General features: G+C 45.7%; 1 protein-coding gene across 1 annotated transcript; it reads left to right on the top strand.

The window, feature by feature from the left end:
• The first annotated feature begins 2,135 nt into the window (after positions 1 to 2,135).
• rhogb (ras homolog family member Gb) lies at positions 2,136 to 17,944 on the top strand. The gene is made up of 5 exons (XM_056406521.1): positions 2,136 to 2,376; positions 11,496 to 11,603; positions 11,866 to 12,032; positions 12,308 to 12,478; positions 17,410 to 17,944. The coding sequence occupies exons 3-5, from the start codon at positions 11,904 to 11,906 to the stop codon at positions 17,683 to 17,685; spliced, it is 576 nt and encodes a 191-aa protein (XP_056262496.1). The 5' UTR covers positions 2,136 to 2,376; positions 11,496 to 11,603; positions 11,866 to 11,903; the 3' UTR covers positions 17,686 to 17,944.
• The last annotated feature ends 2,842 nt before the right edge of the window (positions 17,945 to 20,786 follow it).

The following is a 20,786-nucleotide window of genomic DNA, read 5'->3' as shown; positions in this document are numbered from 1 at the left end:
TATGTCCTTCAACAATAAAGTTTATTTAAGATATAATAAAACTATTGTACTTTTTACCAGGTGATTAAAAATCTAAATATATTGATGTAAATACAAGTTCAGTCTACTTTGTGTTCGGCACTAAACGTGTCAATAAAGTTATACAAACAAACTCAAGGAGCCGTTCACAACATTGCTGCTTTCTCAAACAGGTGGCGTTTTAAAATAAGTTGTTAAACCTTTTAAATCTCTAAATTAATGAGGCAGATGTTTGTGATTACTGGGTGCATCACAGTGTGGGAGCTGCACAGCCAAGGACCGCAAGGCCCTACGTCGTGTGGTCAGGACTGTGGAGTTCATCATCGGTAGGGAGCTCCCAGCAGGACACATACCACACGATGCCTCAGGAAGACTGGCAGGATCCTAAAGGACTGCCATCATCAGCCTTCAGACTGTTCACCCCGCTGCCTTCTGGAAGGCGGTACCGTAGTATCCGGTCTCGCACACAGAGACTGGAGAACAGTTTCTTCCCGAGAGCCATCAGGCTGCTCAATGGACACTGACACACGATCGACACTTTTGCACTCGACACTTTACACTCGTCACTTTACATACACTGTCACTTTCAGCCTTGTACTTACACTTACACTTACACTTTCTATTGCACTACCTGCTTTCACTTCCTGCTACTCCCATTTGTCTGTAGTCTAGTTATTATGTGTATTATATGTATATATGTTAGTATTATGTTCAGAGTTCTTGTACAGTGTGTATGTCATGTTATGTTATGTTATATTATGTTAGGCTATGGTAGTTGTTGTGTGGTGCCTTGTCCTAAGAATTTCAGTGCCCAGTCTGACCCTGTGTCATTCTGTGTATCTGACAATAAAAGACTTGACTTGACTTGACTTGATGTTGACATCCGGGTTCTTTGAACCGCTCCCCCGACACCTGTTGCCATGGGAACAAGTTTCGTCTCACGGTTTTAGGTCTTTTGTTGGCTGTTTTTTTTAATATAAAGTTACTTAATTAAAACGGTCGGTCGTACCCCACCAAACCTTTCTATGACACTTTTATTTTTATGGCGAGGAGACATTAACTAACAACAGCGGGGCGGGATGGAACATTGAACTCTTCCGGTCTTTTCAACAGCCTCGTCCTGATTGGCTGTGTCCTCCACAAGGAGCTGCAGGTGCGTTCAGGAGCCGGAAAACCCATGGGAAGTTTTGAGCCGGCCGTCCTTCGTGCTGGCTGTTCTGCTGCTCTGGAACTTCGGCCTCCTCGTCGTCGACCGTATCCTTCGTCTGCGGCCGAGTGCAACATGTAAGATATTCCTCCAGTCTTTATTAATTAAAATACTTCTGGATCAAGAGACAGATTCTGGATTTAAAATGGTAAAAGAAAAAGACTACATTTTTCGTTTTAAAAAATCTGTTTTTGAAACATTTATTTTCTCTATATCCAAGAACAAAAGAATAAGACAAAGTAAAGTAGATTCATGATGTTAAACCCTTAACTGAATCGCTAATTTTCTTTCCAGGGTTGTCTAATCTCCGACAGCACAGGAAGGCATCATAGCTCCGTATCGGCGATATAATAGCGCCCCGCTGCGGCCAGAGAGAACAGGTGCAGGAAACGCTACAGCGAAAAGATGGTCTAATTTCAGTCACAACAATAACAATGACCACAAAGGGACACAGACTGGCCACACAAGGGACACACATGCTAACAATAGTTGTTGAAAGTCAAATGACCACAAAGAGAGCCCAAAATGAGACAACCAACACGTTCACAAAGGGTGAGAACATTATGAAAGAGACACAAACTGACTGATTACCATGAACTACCATAAGGGACACACCATGATTAAAAGGCACACAAACAAACAACAATAAGTTGTCAATTGATTCTCATTCAAAGGTTCCCACTGAGATAAACGTGTTCAAGTTTCTGTCTTAACAGATCTGTCGATCAGTCTGATAATGGGCGGGGCTTCATGATGACCTGCTTATTTCTGATTGGTTCTTTAAATTACAGTAGAAACATGAAACACCATCTTTTTTTGTTTTTTTGTTAAGAGTTTCTCAACTCTGTACTGAACAAACATAAAAGTCCAGTGTTACACACACAACCACACACACACACACAGTAAACTTCCTCAAACTTGCTCCGCCACTTCCTCTCGCTCCTTTCGGACTTCCTCCTCTTCATTAGCTCCGCCCGCCCGCCTCGCACTGAGATAGAGATCCGCTGTCCCTCCTGCGCGCACACACACACACACACCCCCGCACACGCACACACACACACCCACACACGCACACAAGCAAACATACTGACACACAGACGCGGAGCGGGTCTGAGCGGAGCTGCGTGCCCGGAGAGGAGGACTGATGCCCGGTGAGTCTCTGCTGTTTCATCCGCCCGGTGCTCCGGGATCAGCTGCGTGTGTGTGTGTGTGTGTGTGTGAGTGTGTTTGTTTCCTCTCTCTGTCCAAACTTTTTTATTGATCTCGGCTTTAATTCCTGTTCGCAGATTGATCGATTCCCCAGCTGATCAATAACCTTGTTTGTTTGTTTGTTGAAGCTGCTGCTGCAAACTAGAGATGAGGTGCGACCACTCCCAGTGTGTGTGTGTGTGTGTGTGTGTGTGTGTTAGTGTGTGTGTCACCCACTTCTTCTTTGCACTTTGACATAAATTCAATTTAAAAGTATTTCTCACAGAAATACTGTGGAATGTATCAGAAGCGAGTATTTGGGGTTGTGAAATAGTACCTGTAATACTCGGCAACATTATGAGCATTTATATATATATATATATATATATATATATATACATATACGACATATATATATTTATGTTGTATATATGTAGTATAATACTTTCAGAATATCATAACAGTACTAATATATATGAGCTTTTCACAGTTTTATCTTACTATAAATATCATATAAATACTACGTTGATGTAACAGTGGCCAGTATAAGGATAAATATCACTTCCAGTAATACCAGAGGAAACACCCACCTATATAAATAGTACTGTGGAACTATTATAGTCGTTATGTCAAATTAAATATTAGAATATTAAGATATTATTGGATATAAATTTAAATATTCTCTACATTAATATTATAGAGAAATTATAGTTATATCATAGGAGTACTAAACTATACGTGAACCTTTAACTCCAGGTATATCACAGAAAATATATATATATAAATATTAAAACAACATGAGATTATGAATATTATAGAAATCACAAACTGCCTTTTTGAAGACGTTTAGCGTTATTTTTTAATCTTTATTAATTAAATTTGGTAAAAATAAATACAAATAAAAATGAATAATGAACGGCAGTAAATATTATCATATTACATACAATTCCATATAATACATTTGTAAATCATAGTCCTAGTAATCTAAAATGATCAGAATGTACATTATATTATCATAATGCGCTGTGGGATCACGGCTCGGAGGAGAGAGCTCATGCAGCTGACGTCACGCCTTCAGATACGAAACAGGAAGTCGGAGAGGGAGACGTGTCAGAGACCGCCGAGTTCGGCCCGACGTGGTGAATCATCCAGAAGATGGACATATTAAAGTATGACTCAGTTTTAGTTCAATATTCTAGGGTTTTACCCTGGTTTAGTTTAATATTATCTGGTATGTTAGAGGCCTTTATCTCCCTGGTTTGGGTTAATATCCTAATGTTTTATTCCTGGTTTAGTTTAATATTATCTGGTATGTTAGAGGCCTTTATCTCCCTGGTTTGGGTTAATATCCTAATGTTTTATTCCTGGTTTAGTTTAATATTATCTGGTATGTTAGAGGCCTTTATCTCCCTGGTTTGGGTTAATATCCTCATGTTTTATTCCTGGTTTAGTTTAATATTATCTGGTATGTTAGAGGCCTTTATCTCCCTGGTTTGGGTTAATATACTCATGTTTTATTCCGGGTTAAATTCAATATTATCTGGTATGTTAGAGGCCTTTATCTCCCTGGTTTGGGTTAATATCCTAATGTTTTATTCCGGGTTTGGCCCAATCTTCTCGTGTTTAAATTGTACTTAGGTCCAATATAATATGTTTTTGGTCCTAGTGAGGTCCGATATTCTTTGGCCCTTTGGCCTCGTTTTTTCCCCAATACTCACATTTTCTATTCCAGGTTTGATCTGATATTCTCAATTGTTTTATTCCTGGTTTGCTCCAGTAATCTTTGCTACGTTAGCCCTAATTCTGTCCGATATTCTGTGGCCTTGAAGCCCTGCTTTGGTTTGATATTCTGTGGTTTGGTTGTTGGACCATGATATCTGCTGTTTCTTTTCTTCCAGTTTTGGTCCAATAATGTTTGATATGTCAGTCCAGGCCTAATATCTTCGTCTTTAAACCAGATTTAATCCAGGTTTTGTCCAATCCCTTTGGTGCTACAGTCTTAGTTTAGTCTGTTATTCTTTAAAAAATTAAGTCTTATTCTGGTCCAACATGTGTTTGTGTTTTAGTCCCCAGGTTGGTCTAATATTCCTGGTTGTTTTACCCCTGATCTGGTTCAATAATCATCAGAGTTTAAGACCAGGACTATGTTGTTGGTGTCGTCATCCACCCGACCCTTGCCAAGCAGGATGTCTGTGGCTCTGGGGTTAGTGTCTTGAGTGCCTCGGCGAACGCTGCGACTCAGTAAACACATTTCCTTCACACGGCCTTCTGCTGGATGAACACGGCGTCGGCCGAACCCTTCCTGTTTCAGTTTCAACACAGACCAGTTCCTCTTTGGCCTGTTGGGGGGGGGGGGACTCAGACTCAAAATGGAAGAGAAAACAAAGTCGATCAGTCCAACGAGAAGCAAGCTGTCCGTCGTGGACGTTCACAGCCGCTTGCAGACCCACTTCCTGCTCTCTGAGAGCTGATTCTTGTCCTCTCAGCTTCGCCCTCCATCAAAGTGGTTTCAGGTCATCTCAGCGGACCGTCGGGTGCGATTCAAACCTTTGTGATCGGCGGGCCAGTGGCACCCTAACGACAGCGTTGTGTTCGGCACGCAGCGCGAGCCGAGCTGACGGGAACCGAGTTAAAACCCCGGCTGGTCCAGAATCCTCTGGGGTTCTGTTCCTGGTTCGGCTCCAATGATTTCTGATGTTTTAGCCTCGGTTGGGTCCGAGTTTCTCGGCCCTCCGGTTGGATCCGATGTGTGTTTTTGGTCTCTTGTATATTTCCGGTTGGGTCGAATATGTTTCCACTGTTTTATTCCCGGTTTGTTCCAGTGGTCTCTGTCGTCTTAGTCCTGGTTTAACCCAATATTCATGGTGTTTTAGAGAATTTAATCCAATAATCTCCAATGTTCTAGCCCGAGGTTGATCCGATAGTTTCCAATGAGCTCTGCTGTCCTAGTCCTGGTTTGATCCAATATTCTGTGGTATTTAAGTACAGTACCAATAATCTCAGATGATCTAGCCCCAGATTGGACTCATATGTTCCAGTGTGATTAGCCTCAATTTGGTCCAATATGCTCTGCTTTCTTAATCCTGTTATGATTTAATATTTAGTGGTATTTTAATCTCTGGCGCATTGGTTCAGTATTTTCTGGTTTTTTAGTCCTTTGTTTAGTCCAATAATCTCTGTGACTACAGTCTGAGTTTACCACAATATTCCTTTGTGTTTTGTCGAGTCGTCTCTGTGTTTGAGTCTTGGTCTCTGGTCTCTGGTCTAGCACAATATTCCTTGGTGTTTTAGGAAGTTTGATCCAATAATCTCTAATGTCTAGCTCCAGATCTGTCCGATATTATCCGGAGTTTTAACGCCAGTTTGGTTGAATATACTCTGCCGTTTTAGTCCTGGTTTGATCCAATATTCGGTGGTTTCAATATCTTCGAGTGGTTTCGTGGAACATCCGTGTTCACGTGAACACCTGTGTGGTTTTAAATGTTTCAAGGACTCCGAGGGGAAAGCCAAGTCGTAACATCTGGTTTGTTTTTCTCAGATGTGGTCCACCACCCGGTTGAAGTTGTGCAGACGTACACGACCTCTGTTTGTCCGCGGTCTGCTGTTAGTCATGTTGCAGAGCAGGTGTTTTTTTAGATTTCATAAAAAGTAGAAAAAGTCCACCGTGAAAACATCCTGTAAACCTCAAAACTCCCGAGATGACTCGGTTCCTCTGTGGGTCGACAGAACCAGCATTGTCAAATAAAGATGCAGAACCAGACCACAGCTGACGAGGCGAAACTGAAGCGGCTCGTTAGTTCCTGAAACACGGAGACGACGGGCTTCAGTGGCGCTGATCGCATTTTAACGTTACTCGCCATAAATCCTCAAATTGTGGGCAAAATGTGAGTTTCAGATGCCGACCTCGTCGTTATTTTCTCCTCCATTAAGGCTGCGTTCACAAACACCGACACAGGCCCAGCAAGAGACCCTCCAGGTCTGTCACGTGACGCCATCGCGCCAAAAAACGACCCAAAGATTTACAATGGGAAAGAGACGCCTGGGATTTTTTTGGGGGGTTAATCAACTCAACATTTTGCTTTTTTAAAAGAGCATTTAATGAAGAAATGTATTCCCTCAATCAGGGAACTGGTGCCGTGTGTGTGGGTTGTGTCTAGTTTATGATATTGTGGGTTAGCAGCTAACGTAGCAGCATTAAGTATAACGAATGCACTCCATCCAATCTGCAACATTAAAGTGATGAACACGTGAATGCATCAATAATTATAATCTAATATATGATGTTCTAATATAGGCCCTTCTACGGAGTACTGTTGGTGCTTTAATTATATATTGATGCTCATACTTGTGTACAAGTAAGATTTTGAACCCATGACTTTAAATTCCTCCACTGCAGTATTAATAATTGTACTCATGTGAAAGATCTGAATACTTTCCATTTTGCATCGAGCAATAAATTAAAAGTTACTCACTCGAATTCAACAAATGTTCATATATCATGCCTTTAACAGATAAGGAACGCTAATTATTAAAACATGGATATGTAGACTAGAACATTCTGGAGGTGAAGATATATAAGTAATATTATTATTGTATTATTTTTATTGATTATTGTCATGCCTTTAACATATAAGGTATTCCAATTATTAAAACATGGATATGTAGATTAGAAAATGTTGGAGGTGTAGTTATAAAAGTAATATTATTATTGTATTATTTTTATTGATTATTGTCATGCTTTTAACTTATAAGATATTCTAATTATAAAAACATGGATATATAGACGAGAACATTTTGGAGGTGTAGTTATAAAAGTAATATTATTATTGTATTATTTTTATGGATTATTAATTTCAATTATAAAGGTATTTTTATATACATTTAATTTGTATCATTTGCCTGTTTCTGACTATTATTTTTAATTGATTAAAATGTATTTAAAAAGTTGAATTATATAGTTATTTAATTAATATTTTTTGAAGAATGTTATTACTGTGTCTTGTGACTTTTTATTTGGAAAAAAAGCGTGGCTTTTAGTTAATATTAGTGCATGTGAGTGCATGTGACTGTGTCTTTTAGTGCATGTGAGCGTGCCCCACTGGTTAGCATGCTATGCGCTGCTCTCATGCGGCCCTCAGGTTTACACTGTTGGCCCCATCAGCACTGTGGCCGCTGTTAGCGCTGTTAGCTCTCTGCCATGTTGAGAGCCGTACGGAGGCAATGGGTCACTGGATATTCTAAAGTTATGAGAGGAAGGTTTCCTTCACACAACGAATGTGCGTCAGATCACTGATCTCGATCCTTCTCTTCCTCTTTTGTCTCAACGTGTTTTATTCTTTCTTCCTCTCACAGTTTGACTCCGTCAGCGCAAAGATTCAGAAAAGACTTGCTGGGATCATGAAGTCCTGCATATGAACTGTTTGTGGACTTGAGGGGTTCCCCGTTCACTTCCAAGCAGTCACAGACGTGTTGGAGGAACTGCAGCCAATCAGAGATGCACATATTTAAAGCGACGCGTTTAAACTGGTAGCTTTCAAATGAATCGCTGAATATAATCATCACGGAACCAGAGGCAGCGAGTCGGACTCATCGCGTCTTTGAGTTCTTAAGTTACTGCAGTTGCTGCATTATATCAACATGAAACCACAGTGAGGGAGCCCCCCCCTCCAACTACATCTGAGTTACAAAAGGACGTCCTTCAACACTATTCTGATTCAACCTATATGAACCAACTGAGCACCAAATTTGGATTAATCCGCCGCTGAAAATAGTCCCCAGGTCAGAAGCAAGACTACACTCTTAAGTTCACGTTCTGAATATTTCCCTCGGCCGTTGAGCGAGTCAGAGGGAGGTCACGGTCCTCCTCGCACTGCGCCGTCTAAACGCTATGAGGAAAGAAACAGCAGGAGAAAGTGAAAAAAGTGTGAGATCACAGGTTAAAGCTTCCAGCAGGAGTGAGATCAGCCGACCTCCGCCCAGAGAGAGAGGGGGGGGGGTGGGGGGGCGGGGTCGGCGTCCCCAGAGTCTGGGTTGAACCACTTTCTCTATCCAGACATCTGGAGAGAGACATGACGGAGTTAAACTATTTTACTGTTCGGGACCCAATCCACCGCGAGCTGCTCGTCTGATCACTTCACGGTCAGATCGCTGCTCTTCGTCTTTCTTTGGTACGTTTCCTCTTTAGCAGCACAGAGGACACAAAGCTCAAACTAATCAGAGCCTTCAGAGAGAAACTTAAATATGCATCAACACTTCTTCTTCTTCTTCTTCTTCTTCTTCGCCGCTTGTTTCCAGATATGCTGCTGCTGCACTCCGACTGACCTCTGGGTGACTCGGGGCAATTTGGGTAATTCGGACACAATCTTAGTGATTCAGGACCCGCTAAACCCAAAGTGACTCGTACATAGACCGGGGGTCTTGGTCTTGTCACTTGGATGTGGCCTAAGTGGCTTGGATGTGGCCTTGGTGACTTGCATGCAGCCTTGGTGACTTGCATGTGGCCTTGGTGACTTGCATGCAGCCTTGGTGACTTGGATGTGGCCTTGGTGCCTTGGATGTGGCCTTGGTGACTTGCATGCAGCCTTGGTGACTTTCATGTGGCCTTGGTGACTTGGATGTGGCCTTGGTGACTTGCATGCGGCCTTGGTGACTTGGATGTGTCCTTAGTAGCTTGGATGTGGCCTTGGTGACTTGGATGTGGCCTTGGTGACTTGCATGCGGCCTTGGTGACTTGGATGTGTCCTTAGTAGCTTGGATGTGGCCTTGGTGGCTTGGATGTGGCCTTGGTGACTTGCATGTGGCCTTGGTGGCTTGGATGTGGCCTTGGTGACTTGGACGTGGCCTTGGTGACTTGCATGTGGCCTTGGTGACTTGGATGTGGCCTTGGTGACTTGGATGTGGCCTTGGTGGCTTGGATGTGGCCTTGGTGACTTGGACGTGGCCTTGGTGACTTGCATGTGGCCTTGGTGACTTGGATGTGGCCTTGGTGACTTGGACGTGGCCTTGGTGACTTGGATGTGGCCTTGGTGGCTTGGATGTGGCCTTGGTGACTTGGACGTGGCCTTGGTGACTTGCATGTGGCCTTGGTGACTTGGACGTGGCCTTGGTGACTTGGATGTGGCCTTGGTGACTTGCATGTGGCCTTGGTGACTTGCATGTGGCCTTGGTGACTTGGATGTGGCCTTGGTGACTTGGATGTGGCCTTGGTGACTTGCATGTGGCCTTGGTGACTTGGACGTGGCCTTGGTGACTTGGATGTGGCCTTGGTGACTTGCATGTGGCCTTGGTGACTTGCATGTGGCCTTGGTGACTTGCATGTGGCCTTGGTGACTTGGACGTGGCCTTGGTGACTTGGATGTGGCCTTGGTGACTTGCATGTGGCCTTGGTGACTTGGACGTGGCCTTGGTGACTTGCATGCGGCCTTGGTGACTTGGATGTGGCCTTGGTGACTTGGATGTGGCCTTGGTGACTTGCATGTGGCCTTGGTGACTTGGACGTGGCCTTGGTGACTTGGACGTGGCCTTGGTGACTTGCATGCGGCCTTGGTGACTTGGATGTGGCCTTGGTGACTTGGATGTGGCCTTGGTGACTTGGATGTGGCCTTGGTGACTTGCATCAGAATCAGAATCAGAAACAGGTTTATTGCCAAGAATGTTTTCACAAACAAACGAGGAACTTTTTTTTGGCGGAAGGTGCAAGATTCGCGCACCAAGACACCGAGGCGCCGTCCGCGGTGCCATCTTGGAAAGGGTGGATGAAAGATGACAGCATAACATGAGGGAAGAGAGGCGAGAAAAAGAAAAAGCCACCCCCCGACTATGCCCCTAGAGGGGTACAGTGTGGGAGCAGGAGAAACAAAAAACACCATTGCACATAAGCACATACATCTTAGACATGACTTGCAACGAGTAGGAAGGGGGGGAGGGGAGGTAATCCAAAGACTGGGCGATAGCCCCGTCATTGGGGCAGAAGGTAACCAGCACCGACAAGCAGCCAGCCCGGTCCTTCGCCGTCACGGCGCCGGACGCAGACCCCGTCCTGTCACCCTGGGGGGGCAAAGCAGGCGAAGGCGTGGGATGGGGGGGGGGTAGTGAGTGCATTTCAGTGAGTGGAAGTTCGTGTGTGAGTGGCCTGATGTATCGTCCTCCCCCAGTCCACAACAGACAAAGTTCCCAGACCGCAAGATGGTCGTTGCCATGGAGATGGCCTTGAAGGGTCCTGGGGAGAAAAACAACCACAGGTGTCTGTGGATAGGGGGAAGGGACGTGGTGACTTGGACGTGGCCTTGGTGACTTGGATGTGGCCTTGGTGACTTGCATGTGGCCTTGGTGACTTGCATGTGGCCTTGGTGGCTTGGATGTGGCCTTGGTGACTTGGATGTGTCCTTAGTAGCTTGGATGTGGCCTTGGTGGCTTGGATGTGGCCTTGGTGGCTTGGATGCGGCCTTGGTGACTTGCATGTGGCCTTGGTGACTTGCATGTGGCCTTGGTGACTTGCATGTGGCCTTGGTGGCTTGGATGTGGCCTTGGTGACTTGGATGTGTCCTTAGTAGCTTGGATGTGGCCTTGGTGGCTTGGACGTGGCCTTGGTGACTTGGACGTGGCCTTGGTGACTTGCATGTGGCCTTGGTGACTTGGATGCGGCCTTGGTGACTTGCATGTGGCCTTGGTGACTTGCATGTGGCCTTGGTGACTTGCATGTGGCCTTGGGTCCCTGAACACAGCATCGGTGACTCGGACTTGGAGGTTTAGGGACCCGACAGCCACACAGAGGTTTGGTCCACCTCCTGTAAGTGAAGCTTGAGGACAAAATAACAAATAATACAAATCCAAGTAGGTGTCTTTCTGTCACGTAAATACAGTTTCTAAACTGACGGTGTGCGTGTGCGTGTGTGTGTGTGCGTGTGTGTGTGTGTTCGTGTGTGTCACGCCGGTATTCAAATCTGTCTGTGTTCGAGCGTGTGCAGATTAACATCTCTGTTTTGTTTGGAGACCGTTTCCTTCTGCAGAGATGATTTCCATAAACACAAATACTGACGGACGACAACCCCCCCCCCCCCCACCCCCTCCATCTCCCCTACAGCCAGACGATGGGACGCCATGTGTCTCTGAACAAACTGTGTTAACTGAAAGGAAGTGAAGTGTCGCTGACAGCCGGAGAGGAACGAGTGAACCGACCGGCTCTCTGGAGGTGAACTAACGGCCCAGATGCTCATATCATGATCATTTATGGTTTATTTATTGTTTATGCAGCGGTGGAAGAAGTTTTCAGATCCAGTAAAAGTACTAAAACCACACTGTACCAATACAGATTGACCTCTGAGATGTAGTACAGTATAAATGTTTACTTTTAGTAGAGTAGAAGTGGGATGTAGCAAAACAACTTAAAAGAAAAAAGTTGAGGAGAAGAAATGTTCACATGAAAAGAAACGGGAACTTTATGTGTGTTGCAGGTTGCTGAAGGGCCAGAGGTCAGAGGTCAGAGGTCGTCATGCAGAGCATAAAGTGTGTGGTTGTGGGTGACGGCGCTGTGGGGAAGACCTGCCTCCTCATCTCCTACACGACCGGAGCTTTCCCCAAAGAGTACATCCCCACTGTGTTCGACAACTACAGCAGCCAGGTGTGTGTGTGTGTGTGTGTGTGTACGTCTATAATTAACGATTATCTTCATTATCTATTAAGTCAAAGTTGACGTCTTCAAATATCTTGTTTTTGTCCGAACAAATAATAAAGATCTCAATAATATTCTGCTTAAAGTCGGATTATTATAAATAAAAAAACAGCAAATCGCTTGAAGTTTCTTATGAAAGTAATCGATTAAAATGGTTGAAGAGTATTTCATTGGTCTCTGATCAGGTGTGTGTGTGTGTGTGTGTGTGTGTGTGGTGCGTTCAGGTGACGGTGGACAACAGGACCATCAGTCTGAACCTGTGGGACACGGCGGGTCAGGAGGAGTACGACCGGCTGAGGACGCTGTCCTACCCGCAGACCAACGTCTTCATCATCTGCTTCTCCATCTCAAGCCCCGCCTCCTACGAGAACATCAAACACAAGTGGCATCCAGAGGTCAGAGGTCGCAAATCTACCCGGCAACAGAGGCAGACATTTTTTTTTAGTTGTTCAGCTTTTTTTTTATAGTTTAATTTGAAATGTAATTTGAAACGAGAGCGCTTTAATTTCCTGCTTTTATATTAATACATTTCTGGGTCTTGAAAGCATCACATGGGCACTTTATAAATACATTTCATGATAATTGTGTTCATCACTACATTTTCTCCTTAAATATTATGTTCTTAATATATATTCACGATGAGGTCTCGGCATACAAATAGTTTTTGTATTGAAAAATGTATGAAATGTAATTTAATTTACTTTGTGGTCTAATAACTATTTATGTCATGTAGCTTCACATTTAGTGGCCATAATTCTGTAAACAATTTTTTTCATAATAATAATAATAATAATTTATTTTATATAAAGTACCAGCACGGATTAAACATGTTGTATCTCCTTAAAAAGAACTAAATGTATAAACAAGAATTCAGTTGTATGTGCCGGACAATTATTTCTGCTGAGAGACATGCTAGCAGTTTCCCCTGGTTTCCAGTCTTTATGCTAAGCTAAGCTAACAAGCTGCTTTTGCGCAGTAGCATATTTTATTTCTTGCATGTCTCTTTAAATAAATAAAAAAAGGAGAAGAAAATATAGAGAGCAGTCCGATTTCTGAGGAGAATTACTGTCCATATTCAAGCTATAATTATTTAGTATTTAGTCATATTTAGAAACAAATACCAGGAAGTTCAGTATTTCAGGATATTCTGACCCACAATAACTTTGTGCAGCCGACATATGAGCAAGAGGGTCAAAGGTCAAGTCTTTGAGGAAGTACTGTGTCCCAATTGAATATGTACCGCATGCAAAGAGGGCGTATTTTGTGAGGGAGGCTGCAGCATGTCGTAAAAATATAAATATAAAACACTGGAACGCAGCGTTATCGTGTTTGTTAACGTTGTTTTCAGACACAGAAAATATGATTTATACTAGAATGGGCACTCGGTAGAGCGCATACCTTCGCCGCAGCCACTTTTTTGGTACCTTTTCATGACCTTGACCATGACCTTTGACCCGATCGATCCCAAAATCTAATCAAATGGTCCCCTGATAATAACCAATCATCCCACCAAATTTCATGCGATTCGGTTTAATACTTTTTGAGTTATGCGAATAACACCCAAACAAATACACAGCGATCAAAACATAACCTTCCGCATTCTCAGAATGCGAAGGTAAAAATGTTTTATTATCTATTTCAAGATTGAATCAAACAGTAACAACTCCCAGGAAAGGACTCTAGTGGGCGTCGGCTAAAGAACTCTAGTGGGCGTCGGCTAAAGGACTCTAGTCAAAGTCAGTTTTATTTGTCAATTTTCCATATGTGCAAACATACAGAAGATCGAAATTGCGTTTCTCTTCTGTCCAACATAAAGTGAATTGTGCAACATATAGACAACATAGAGTGCAAAAATAGTAAAAAAACATGTGAACATATAGACAACATAAAGTGCATAGACAACATAAAGTGCAAAAATAGTAAGAAACATGTAAACATATAGACAACATAAATTGTGCTAGCAGCATTCAGACATGTGAGTCTGAAAGAGGACGGAGTGGGAGGATGGGGAGAGAGTTCAGCTTCCTGACAGCCTGGTGGATGAAGCTGTTGGACAGCCTGGCGGTGTGAGCCCGGAGGCTCCGGTACCTCCTCCCAGAGGGCAGGAGGCTGAAGAGACCGTGTGAGGGGTGGCAGGGGTCATTCACAATCGAGGTCGCTTTGCGGGTGAGGCGGGTGTTGTATATGTCCTGCAGGGATGGGAGGGGGGGGAGTGAGGCACCCATGATCCTTCCAGCTGCCTTCACTATGCGCTGCAGGGCGTTCCTGCTGTGGTCTGTGCAGCTTCCGCCCCACACAGTGATGCAGTTGGTCAGGATGCTCTCGATGGTGCCGCGGTAGAAGGTGCACATGATGGATGGGGGGCTCCCTGCTTTCCTCAGTTTCCAGAGGAAGTAGAGGCGCCTCTGTGCTTTCTTTGCCAGCGATGTAGTGTTGGCTGTCCACGAGTGGTCCTCACTGATTTCCACCCCCAGGAATTTGGTGCTGCTGACCTGCTCAATGTCCGCACCGTTGATGGTCAGTGGTGGGTGATGGGTGTGGCCTTTCCGGAAGTCAACAACGATCTCTTTGGTCTTGCTGTTGTTGAGCAGGAGGTTGTTGGCTCCGCACCACGTGGTCAGAAGGTTGACCTCCCTCCTGTAGAGGGTCTCGTCATCTTTGGTGATGAGACCTATCAATGTTGTGTCGTCTGCAAACTTGACCATGTGATTGGTGCTGTAGCTGGTTTTGCAGTCGTGAGTCAGCAAGGTGAAGAGCAGGGGACTGAGCACACAGCCCTGAGGGGCCCCTGTGCTGAGTGTGATGCTGCTCGAGGTGTTGTTGCCAACACGTACTGCTTGTGGCCTCTCACTCAGGAAGTCCAGCAGCCAGTTACACAGCAAGGTGTTGAGCCCCAGCTGGTCAAGTTTGCAGATTAGTTGTTGTGGGATGATTGTGTTGAATGCTGAGCTAAAGTCTATGAACAGCATTCTTACATAGGAGTCTTTTTGTCCAGGTGGGTGAGGGCTGGGTGGAGAGCAGAGCAGATTGCATCCTCCGTGGACCGTTTGGCCCGGTATGCAAACTGGAAAGGGTCCAGAGTGGGGGGGAGAATGGATTTGATATGCGACATGACTAGTCGTTCAAAGCACTTCATGATTATGGGGTCAGTGCCACTGGACGATAGTCGTTGAAGCAGGACGGAGTGGATTTCTTTGGCACAGGTATGATGGTGGTTACCTTGAAGCATGATGGAACAACAGCTTGTCTCAGAGAAGTATTAAAGACATCCGTGAAGACGCCCTTAAGCTCCTCTGCGCAGTCCTTCAGCACACGACCAGGGATGTTGTCTGGACCTGTTGCCTTGTGGGTGTTGATGGACGAGAGAGTCCTCTTCACGCTGGCAGCAGACAGGCACAGAACCTGATCATGGGGAGGGGGCGGAGTCTTGTGTGGACGAGTGCTGTTCTGTGCTTCAAACCGGGCAAAGAAGCTGTTGAGGTTGTTTAGCAGAGAGATGTTGCTGTCGCAGTTCTGTGGCGTGGGTTTATAGTCTGTGATGGTCTGAATGCCCCGCCACAGGCTGCGTGTGTCTCTGCTGTCTTTAAAGTGCCGGGTTATCTTTTTTGTGTAGGAAGTTTTTGCTTTCCTGATGCCGTGGGACAGGTTGGCTCTCGCTGTTTTCAGGTCCGTTTCGTCCCCAGCTCTGAAGACCCTATTCCTAGTCCTCAGCAGCCGATGGACTTCCCCTGTTAGCCACGGCTTCTGGTTAGCCCGAGTGGTGATGGTCTTTACATGGGTCACATCATCAATGCACTTGCTAATGTAAGAAGTAACAGTGTCTGTGTACTCCCCAATGTCAGTGTGGTCGTTGTATGTGGCTGCCTGTTTAAACATTCCCCAGTCTGTTGAGTCAAAGCAGTCTTGGAGAGCGCAGGAGGCCCCCTCTGGCCACACCTGTACCTGCTTCAGAACCGGTCTGGAGGCTTTCACTCTGGGTCTGTATGCTGGCATTAGCATGACGGTGATGTGGTCAGAGAGACCTATGTGGCGACTTGGGGCGGCCTCGTACGCTCCTTTGTGGGTTGTGTAGACCAGATCCAAAATGTTGTCTCCTCCTGTAGCGAAATCAACATGCTGGTGTAGTTTGGGAAGGACAGTCTTAAGGTTTGCATGGTTGAAATCTCCAGCAAAGATGGTGAAGCCGTCTGGGTGAGCCGTCTGTTGTTCACCGATGGCCTGATACAGTTCACAAAGTGCCGCATTTCTATCACTGTTGTTGGAGGTCGGGGGGATGTAAACAGCGACTAGCAGAATCGCCGTAAATTCCCTCGGCAGATAAAAAGGACGGCACCTTATGATCATAAACTCCGCCAGTGGTGAGCAGTGTCTACATACCACGGCAGCGTCCCGGCACCATGCGTCCCGGATGTAAGCACATACCCCGCCGCCGCGAGTTTTCCCTCCATCAGCGAGGGCTCTGTCCGCTCGGTAGCATGTTAGCTGCTCCAGTCTCACAGCAGAGTCGGGGATGTTGTCGTTTAGCCATGTTTCCGTGAAGATAAGCACACAGCAGTTCCTCACGTCTCGCTGCTCCGTCTGCAGCAGTCTAATGTGGTCCATTTTATTGTCCAAGGATCGCACATTAGCCATGATAATGGATGGTATGGCTGGACGAGTTGGCCTAGCCGCTAGCCTAGCTCGGATACCTCCGCGCCTACCCCTCTTCTGCTTCCTCTCACAACGCTTGCGGCGCCTCCTTTCTGGGGGAGGAGTGGCAGTCGAGTCCGGTGTGGTCGGTGTGGTCGTAGGCCGGCGAAGTAATCCGTGCTCCGCGAGTGTTTCCGCTTGGGCGTCGGCTAAAGGACTCTAGTGGGTGTCGGCTAAAGGACTCTAGTGGGCGTCGGCTAAAGGACTCTAGTGGGAGTCGGCTAAAGGACTCTAGTGGGCGTCGGCTAAAGGACTCTAGTGGGCGTCGGCTAAAGGACTCTAGTGGGAGTCGGCTAAATGACTCTAGTGGGAGTCGGCTAAATGACTCTAGTGGGAGTCGGCTAAATGACTCTAGTGGGCGTCGGCTAAAGAACTCTCGTGGGCGTCAGCTAAAGGACTCTAGTGGGCGTCGGCTAAATAACTCTAGTGGGCATCGGCTAAAGAACTCTCGTGGGCGTCAGCTAAAGGACTCTAGTGGGCGTCGGCTAAAGGACTCTAGTGGGCGTCGGCTAAAGCACTCTAGTGGGCGTCGGCTAAAGGACTCTAGTGGGCGTTCAAGATTGAATCAAATAATTGAACCGACTCTCCCCGAAACATCCGACTTCCCCTTTTAAAAGACGTGTGTCATCGTCTCCAGGTGTCTCACCACTGCCCCGGCGTCCCCATCCTCCTGGTCGGCACGAAGAGCGACCTCCGGAACGACGGCGAGACCCAGCGGAAGCTGAAGGAGCAGAACCAGGTGCCGGTCAGCCACCATCAGGGCGCCGCCCTCGCCCGCCAGATCCAGGCCATGCGCTACCTGGAGTGCTCGGCGCTCAACCAGGACGGCATCAAGGAGGTGTTCGCCGAGGCCGTGAGGGCCTTCCTCAACCCGCAGCCCGCCGCCCAGAAGAAGCACTGCGTCCTGCTGTAGGGGCGGAGCCTGCGAACGCCACATCCAGCCGGTTACTGTGGCAACAGAGACTGTTTGTAAAAAAAACTGTGCAAAAAAAAAATTAGCTGTTGCTTTTTTTGGTCTTTTTTAAAAAAACATTTGGTTAGAATCTTCATCTTTGAAGAGTTAGAAATGTCCATTTGTTTTTTTGGGGGTGGGGGAGCATTAATTTAAAGCATTTTTAATGCTGTAATGAACTTATAGCCTTTGAGAAATTATTAAATACCAAATGAAAATCCGTCGTTTTAAATGACGTCTCGTATTATTTGGTCTGAACGTGTTTTTAAGTGTCATAACGGCGAGCTGCTTTCTTGTGGTCTTGTTGAGTGTCAATTAAAGTTACCAGTCTCAGTTTAGTCCTGATCCTCTATAGACTAGACCTCTATCAGTAAACAGACCACCAGAGAGAAGATGGTCTGCTTCTATAGAGTTCTTCTTAAAGCTCCTCATCGGAACCACCGGGTCGGATTCTGGTGAAACCGGATGACATCATGCAGGTTCACCAGAACCTCCTTCAGCTCAGACTCCAGCGGGGGCCTCAAGCAGAGACCAGTCCAGTGTGGGGAGACCCAGGATGTATTGCTGTTGGGAAGGGGGGGGGCACGGGAGAACCAGAACCAGAACTGAGAGGAGCAGACTGTCAGACCCTGCTGCAGTAAAATGAGGTTTTCTAAAGGGACCCTGTTGCTCTGAGACAGTACCATTTTAGTCCACAGGGGGCGACAGACACTACATACCAGCTCCTTGGAGAAGCTTTACACTGTTTATAGATGTGACGTCAGACCGGTGACTTGCAGTAAATCCTTTGCCACTTTCTGACCACAAAAATAGTTTTCTTCCTTCACTGATTTTCATTTAAGTTACTTTAAAGAGGCTCTTGTGTTTGTTTTTTAAAAACTGTCTTCACTGAAACACCAGAACAGAAACCTCGTTGTTTTATTCTTTATTAGACTGTGAGGTGAGGCATGCAACAGGAAGTTAGGTTTCTATCGTTTGGCTGCAGTCCAACGGGCAGCATAGACACGCAGATCACTGAGGTGATTATTTTAATACACTTAGCATCTGATTACTAAAAAGTTCCTCTTCTTCCTCAAAAAACATTGAAATAGTAAACTGAATATTTTCGAGTCAGTGACTTATTTTATCTCTGAAGAATTGACGTCCACTAAAAAATAAAAAAAACTCTTTAGAACTCGTCTGTTTTTCGGTTTTTTTCGGTATCAAAGTAATTCAGTGAGAGTAGTTTGAACATCTTTGAGTACGCTGCAGACGGGAGATGATATTTTAACTTTTATGATGCAGATTTGACACAATGTGACAAACATGGGCCAAAAAAACTGGTTTTAGATGGAGCGCATAGATAAGTCACTGAAGCCATGGTGACATTACACTTCCTGTTTAAGCGGTACGGGAAGTGTAGTCCCATAAATGAATCTACCAAATATACAAAAATAATACATATTATGAACTTTTCTTCTGATGCAAAAGTTTCGGAGTGGCGTATAGTTTTAGTCTGCGTTGAAAACGCCTTCACTATCGCACCATGACGCCCAATCGGTGTGGAGGGGAGGATGGGGGGACAGGAAGCCGCTCAGGTGGCGTCATGAACTGATGTAAATAGAAATAAGGAAGTTCAATAAATAGTTGTTCACTCTTAGAATGTAGTGTAGCTGCAGAGTTGACATGCACCGTCATGTTTTTAATATAATCATCATTACTGAAACATTTTTGTTCTCGGCATGTGGTCGGTGTCATGTTATCAGATTAAGAGATTAAATCCTTTTACCCGATGGCTCATGAAACCGTTTTAAAATACACCGTAACACGAAAGCTCGACGTCTTCTTACAAACTCAACGAAACGATATAAATAACTTCGCTCGAGCCCTTTCACACCTTCCTCGTTTAGTCCAGACTTTATGGCCTTTTTCAGTTTGAGAACATTTCTGAGAAATGTCCACCGGACAAACAGCCGAACCGGGGCTCGACGAAAAGAGCTGAACAAAACTGAACCATTGTTCAGGTGACGAAGACGAGGTAACGAAGGCGCTGACAGAGATGAGATGACGAAGACGAGATAACGGAGACGAGCTGACGAAGGAACAGGGACGATATGACGGAGACGAAGACGAGATGACGAAGACGAGATGACCAAGGAACAGAGACGAGATGACGAAGACGAGATGACCAAGCAATAAAGACGAGATGACGAAAGAACAAAGGCGCTGACGAAAACGAGATGACGAAGGAATGCAGGCACGGGCGAAGACGAGATGACGGAGGTGAGATGACGAAGACAAGATGCCCAAGGAACACAAACGAGATGACCAAGGAATGAAGGCAATGGCGAAGACGAGATGACGAAGAAGGACCAATCCTAACTTTAAAGGTGGAGCTCATTTTAATAACTTTCCATTGAGTTCAATGGACGACCTGCAGAGTAACAACTTCCAGGAAAGGACTCTAGTGGGCGTCGGCTAAAGGATTCTAGTGGGCGTCCTAGTGGGCATGACTAAAGAAATCTAGTGGGCGTCGGCTAAAGGACTGTAGTGGGCATGACTAAAGAACTCTAGTGGGCGTCGGCTAAAGGATTCTAGTGGGCATGGCTAAAGGACTCTAGTGGGCGTCGGCTAAAGGATTCTAGTGGGCATGGCTAAAGGACTCTAGTGGGCGTCGGCTAAAGGATTCTAGTGGGCATGGCTAAAGGACTCTAGTGGGCGTCGGCTAAAGGATTCTAGTGGGCATGGCTAAAGGACTCTAGTGGGCGTCGGCTAAAGGATTCTAGTGGGCGTCGGCTAAAGGACTCTAATGGGCATGGCTAAAGGACTCTAGTGGGCGTCGGCTAAAGGATTCTAGTGGGCATGGCTAAAGGACTCTAGTGGGCATGGCTAAAGGACTCTAGTGGGCGTCGGCTAAAGGACTCTAGTGGGCGTCGGCTAAAGGATTCTAGTGGGCATGGCTAAAGGACTCTAGTGGGCGTCGGCTAAAGGACTCTAGTGGGCGTCGGCTAAAGGACTGTAGTGGGCGTCGGCTAAAGGACTCTAGTGGGCATGACTAAAGAACTCTAGTGGGCGTCGGCTAA

The sequence above is a fragment of the Pseudoliparis swirei genome, chromosome 3 (assembly GCF_029220125.1).
Source record: "Pseudoliparis swirei isolate HS2019 ecotype Mariana Trench chromosome 3, NWPU_hadal_v1, whole genome shotgun sequence".
Lineage (NCBI taxonomy): Eukaryota > Metazoa > Chordata > Actinopteri > Perciformes > Liparidae > Pseudoliparis > Pseudoliparis swirei.
The sequence above is the reverse complement of the archived record's forward strand: the minus strand, read 5'-3'. Positions and strand labels throughout refer to the sequence as shown.

What these genes read in the sequence shown, in the direction of transcription:
- rhogb (XM_056406521.1), top strand. Translation starts at nt 11,904, where the DNA reads ATGCAGAGCATAAAGTGTGTGGTTGTGGGTGACGGCGCTGTGGGGAAG. An exon ending in TCGACAACTACAGCAGCCAG is followed by an intron (nt 12,033 to 12,307) that starts GTGTGTGTGTGT and finishes TGGTGCGTTCAG; the next exon opens with GTGACGGTGGACAACAGGAC. An exon ending in AACACAAGTGGCATCCAGAG is followed by an intron (nt 12,479 to 17,409) that starts GTCAGAGGTCGC and finishes CATCGTCTCCAG; the next exon opens with GTGTCTCACCACTGCCCCGG.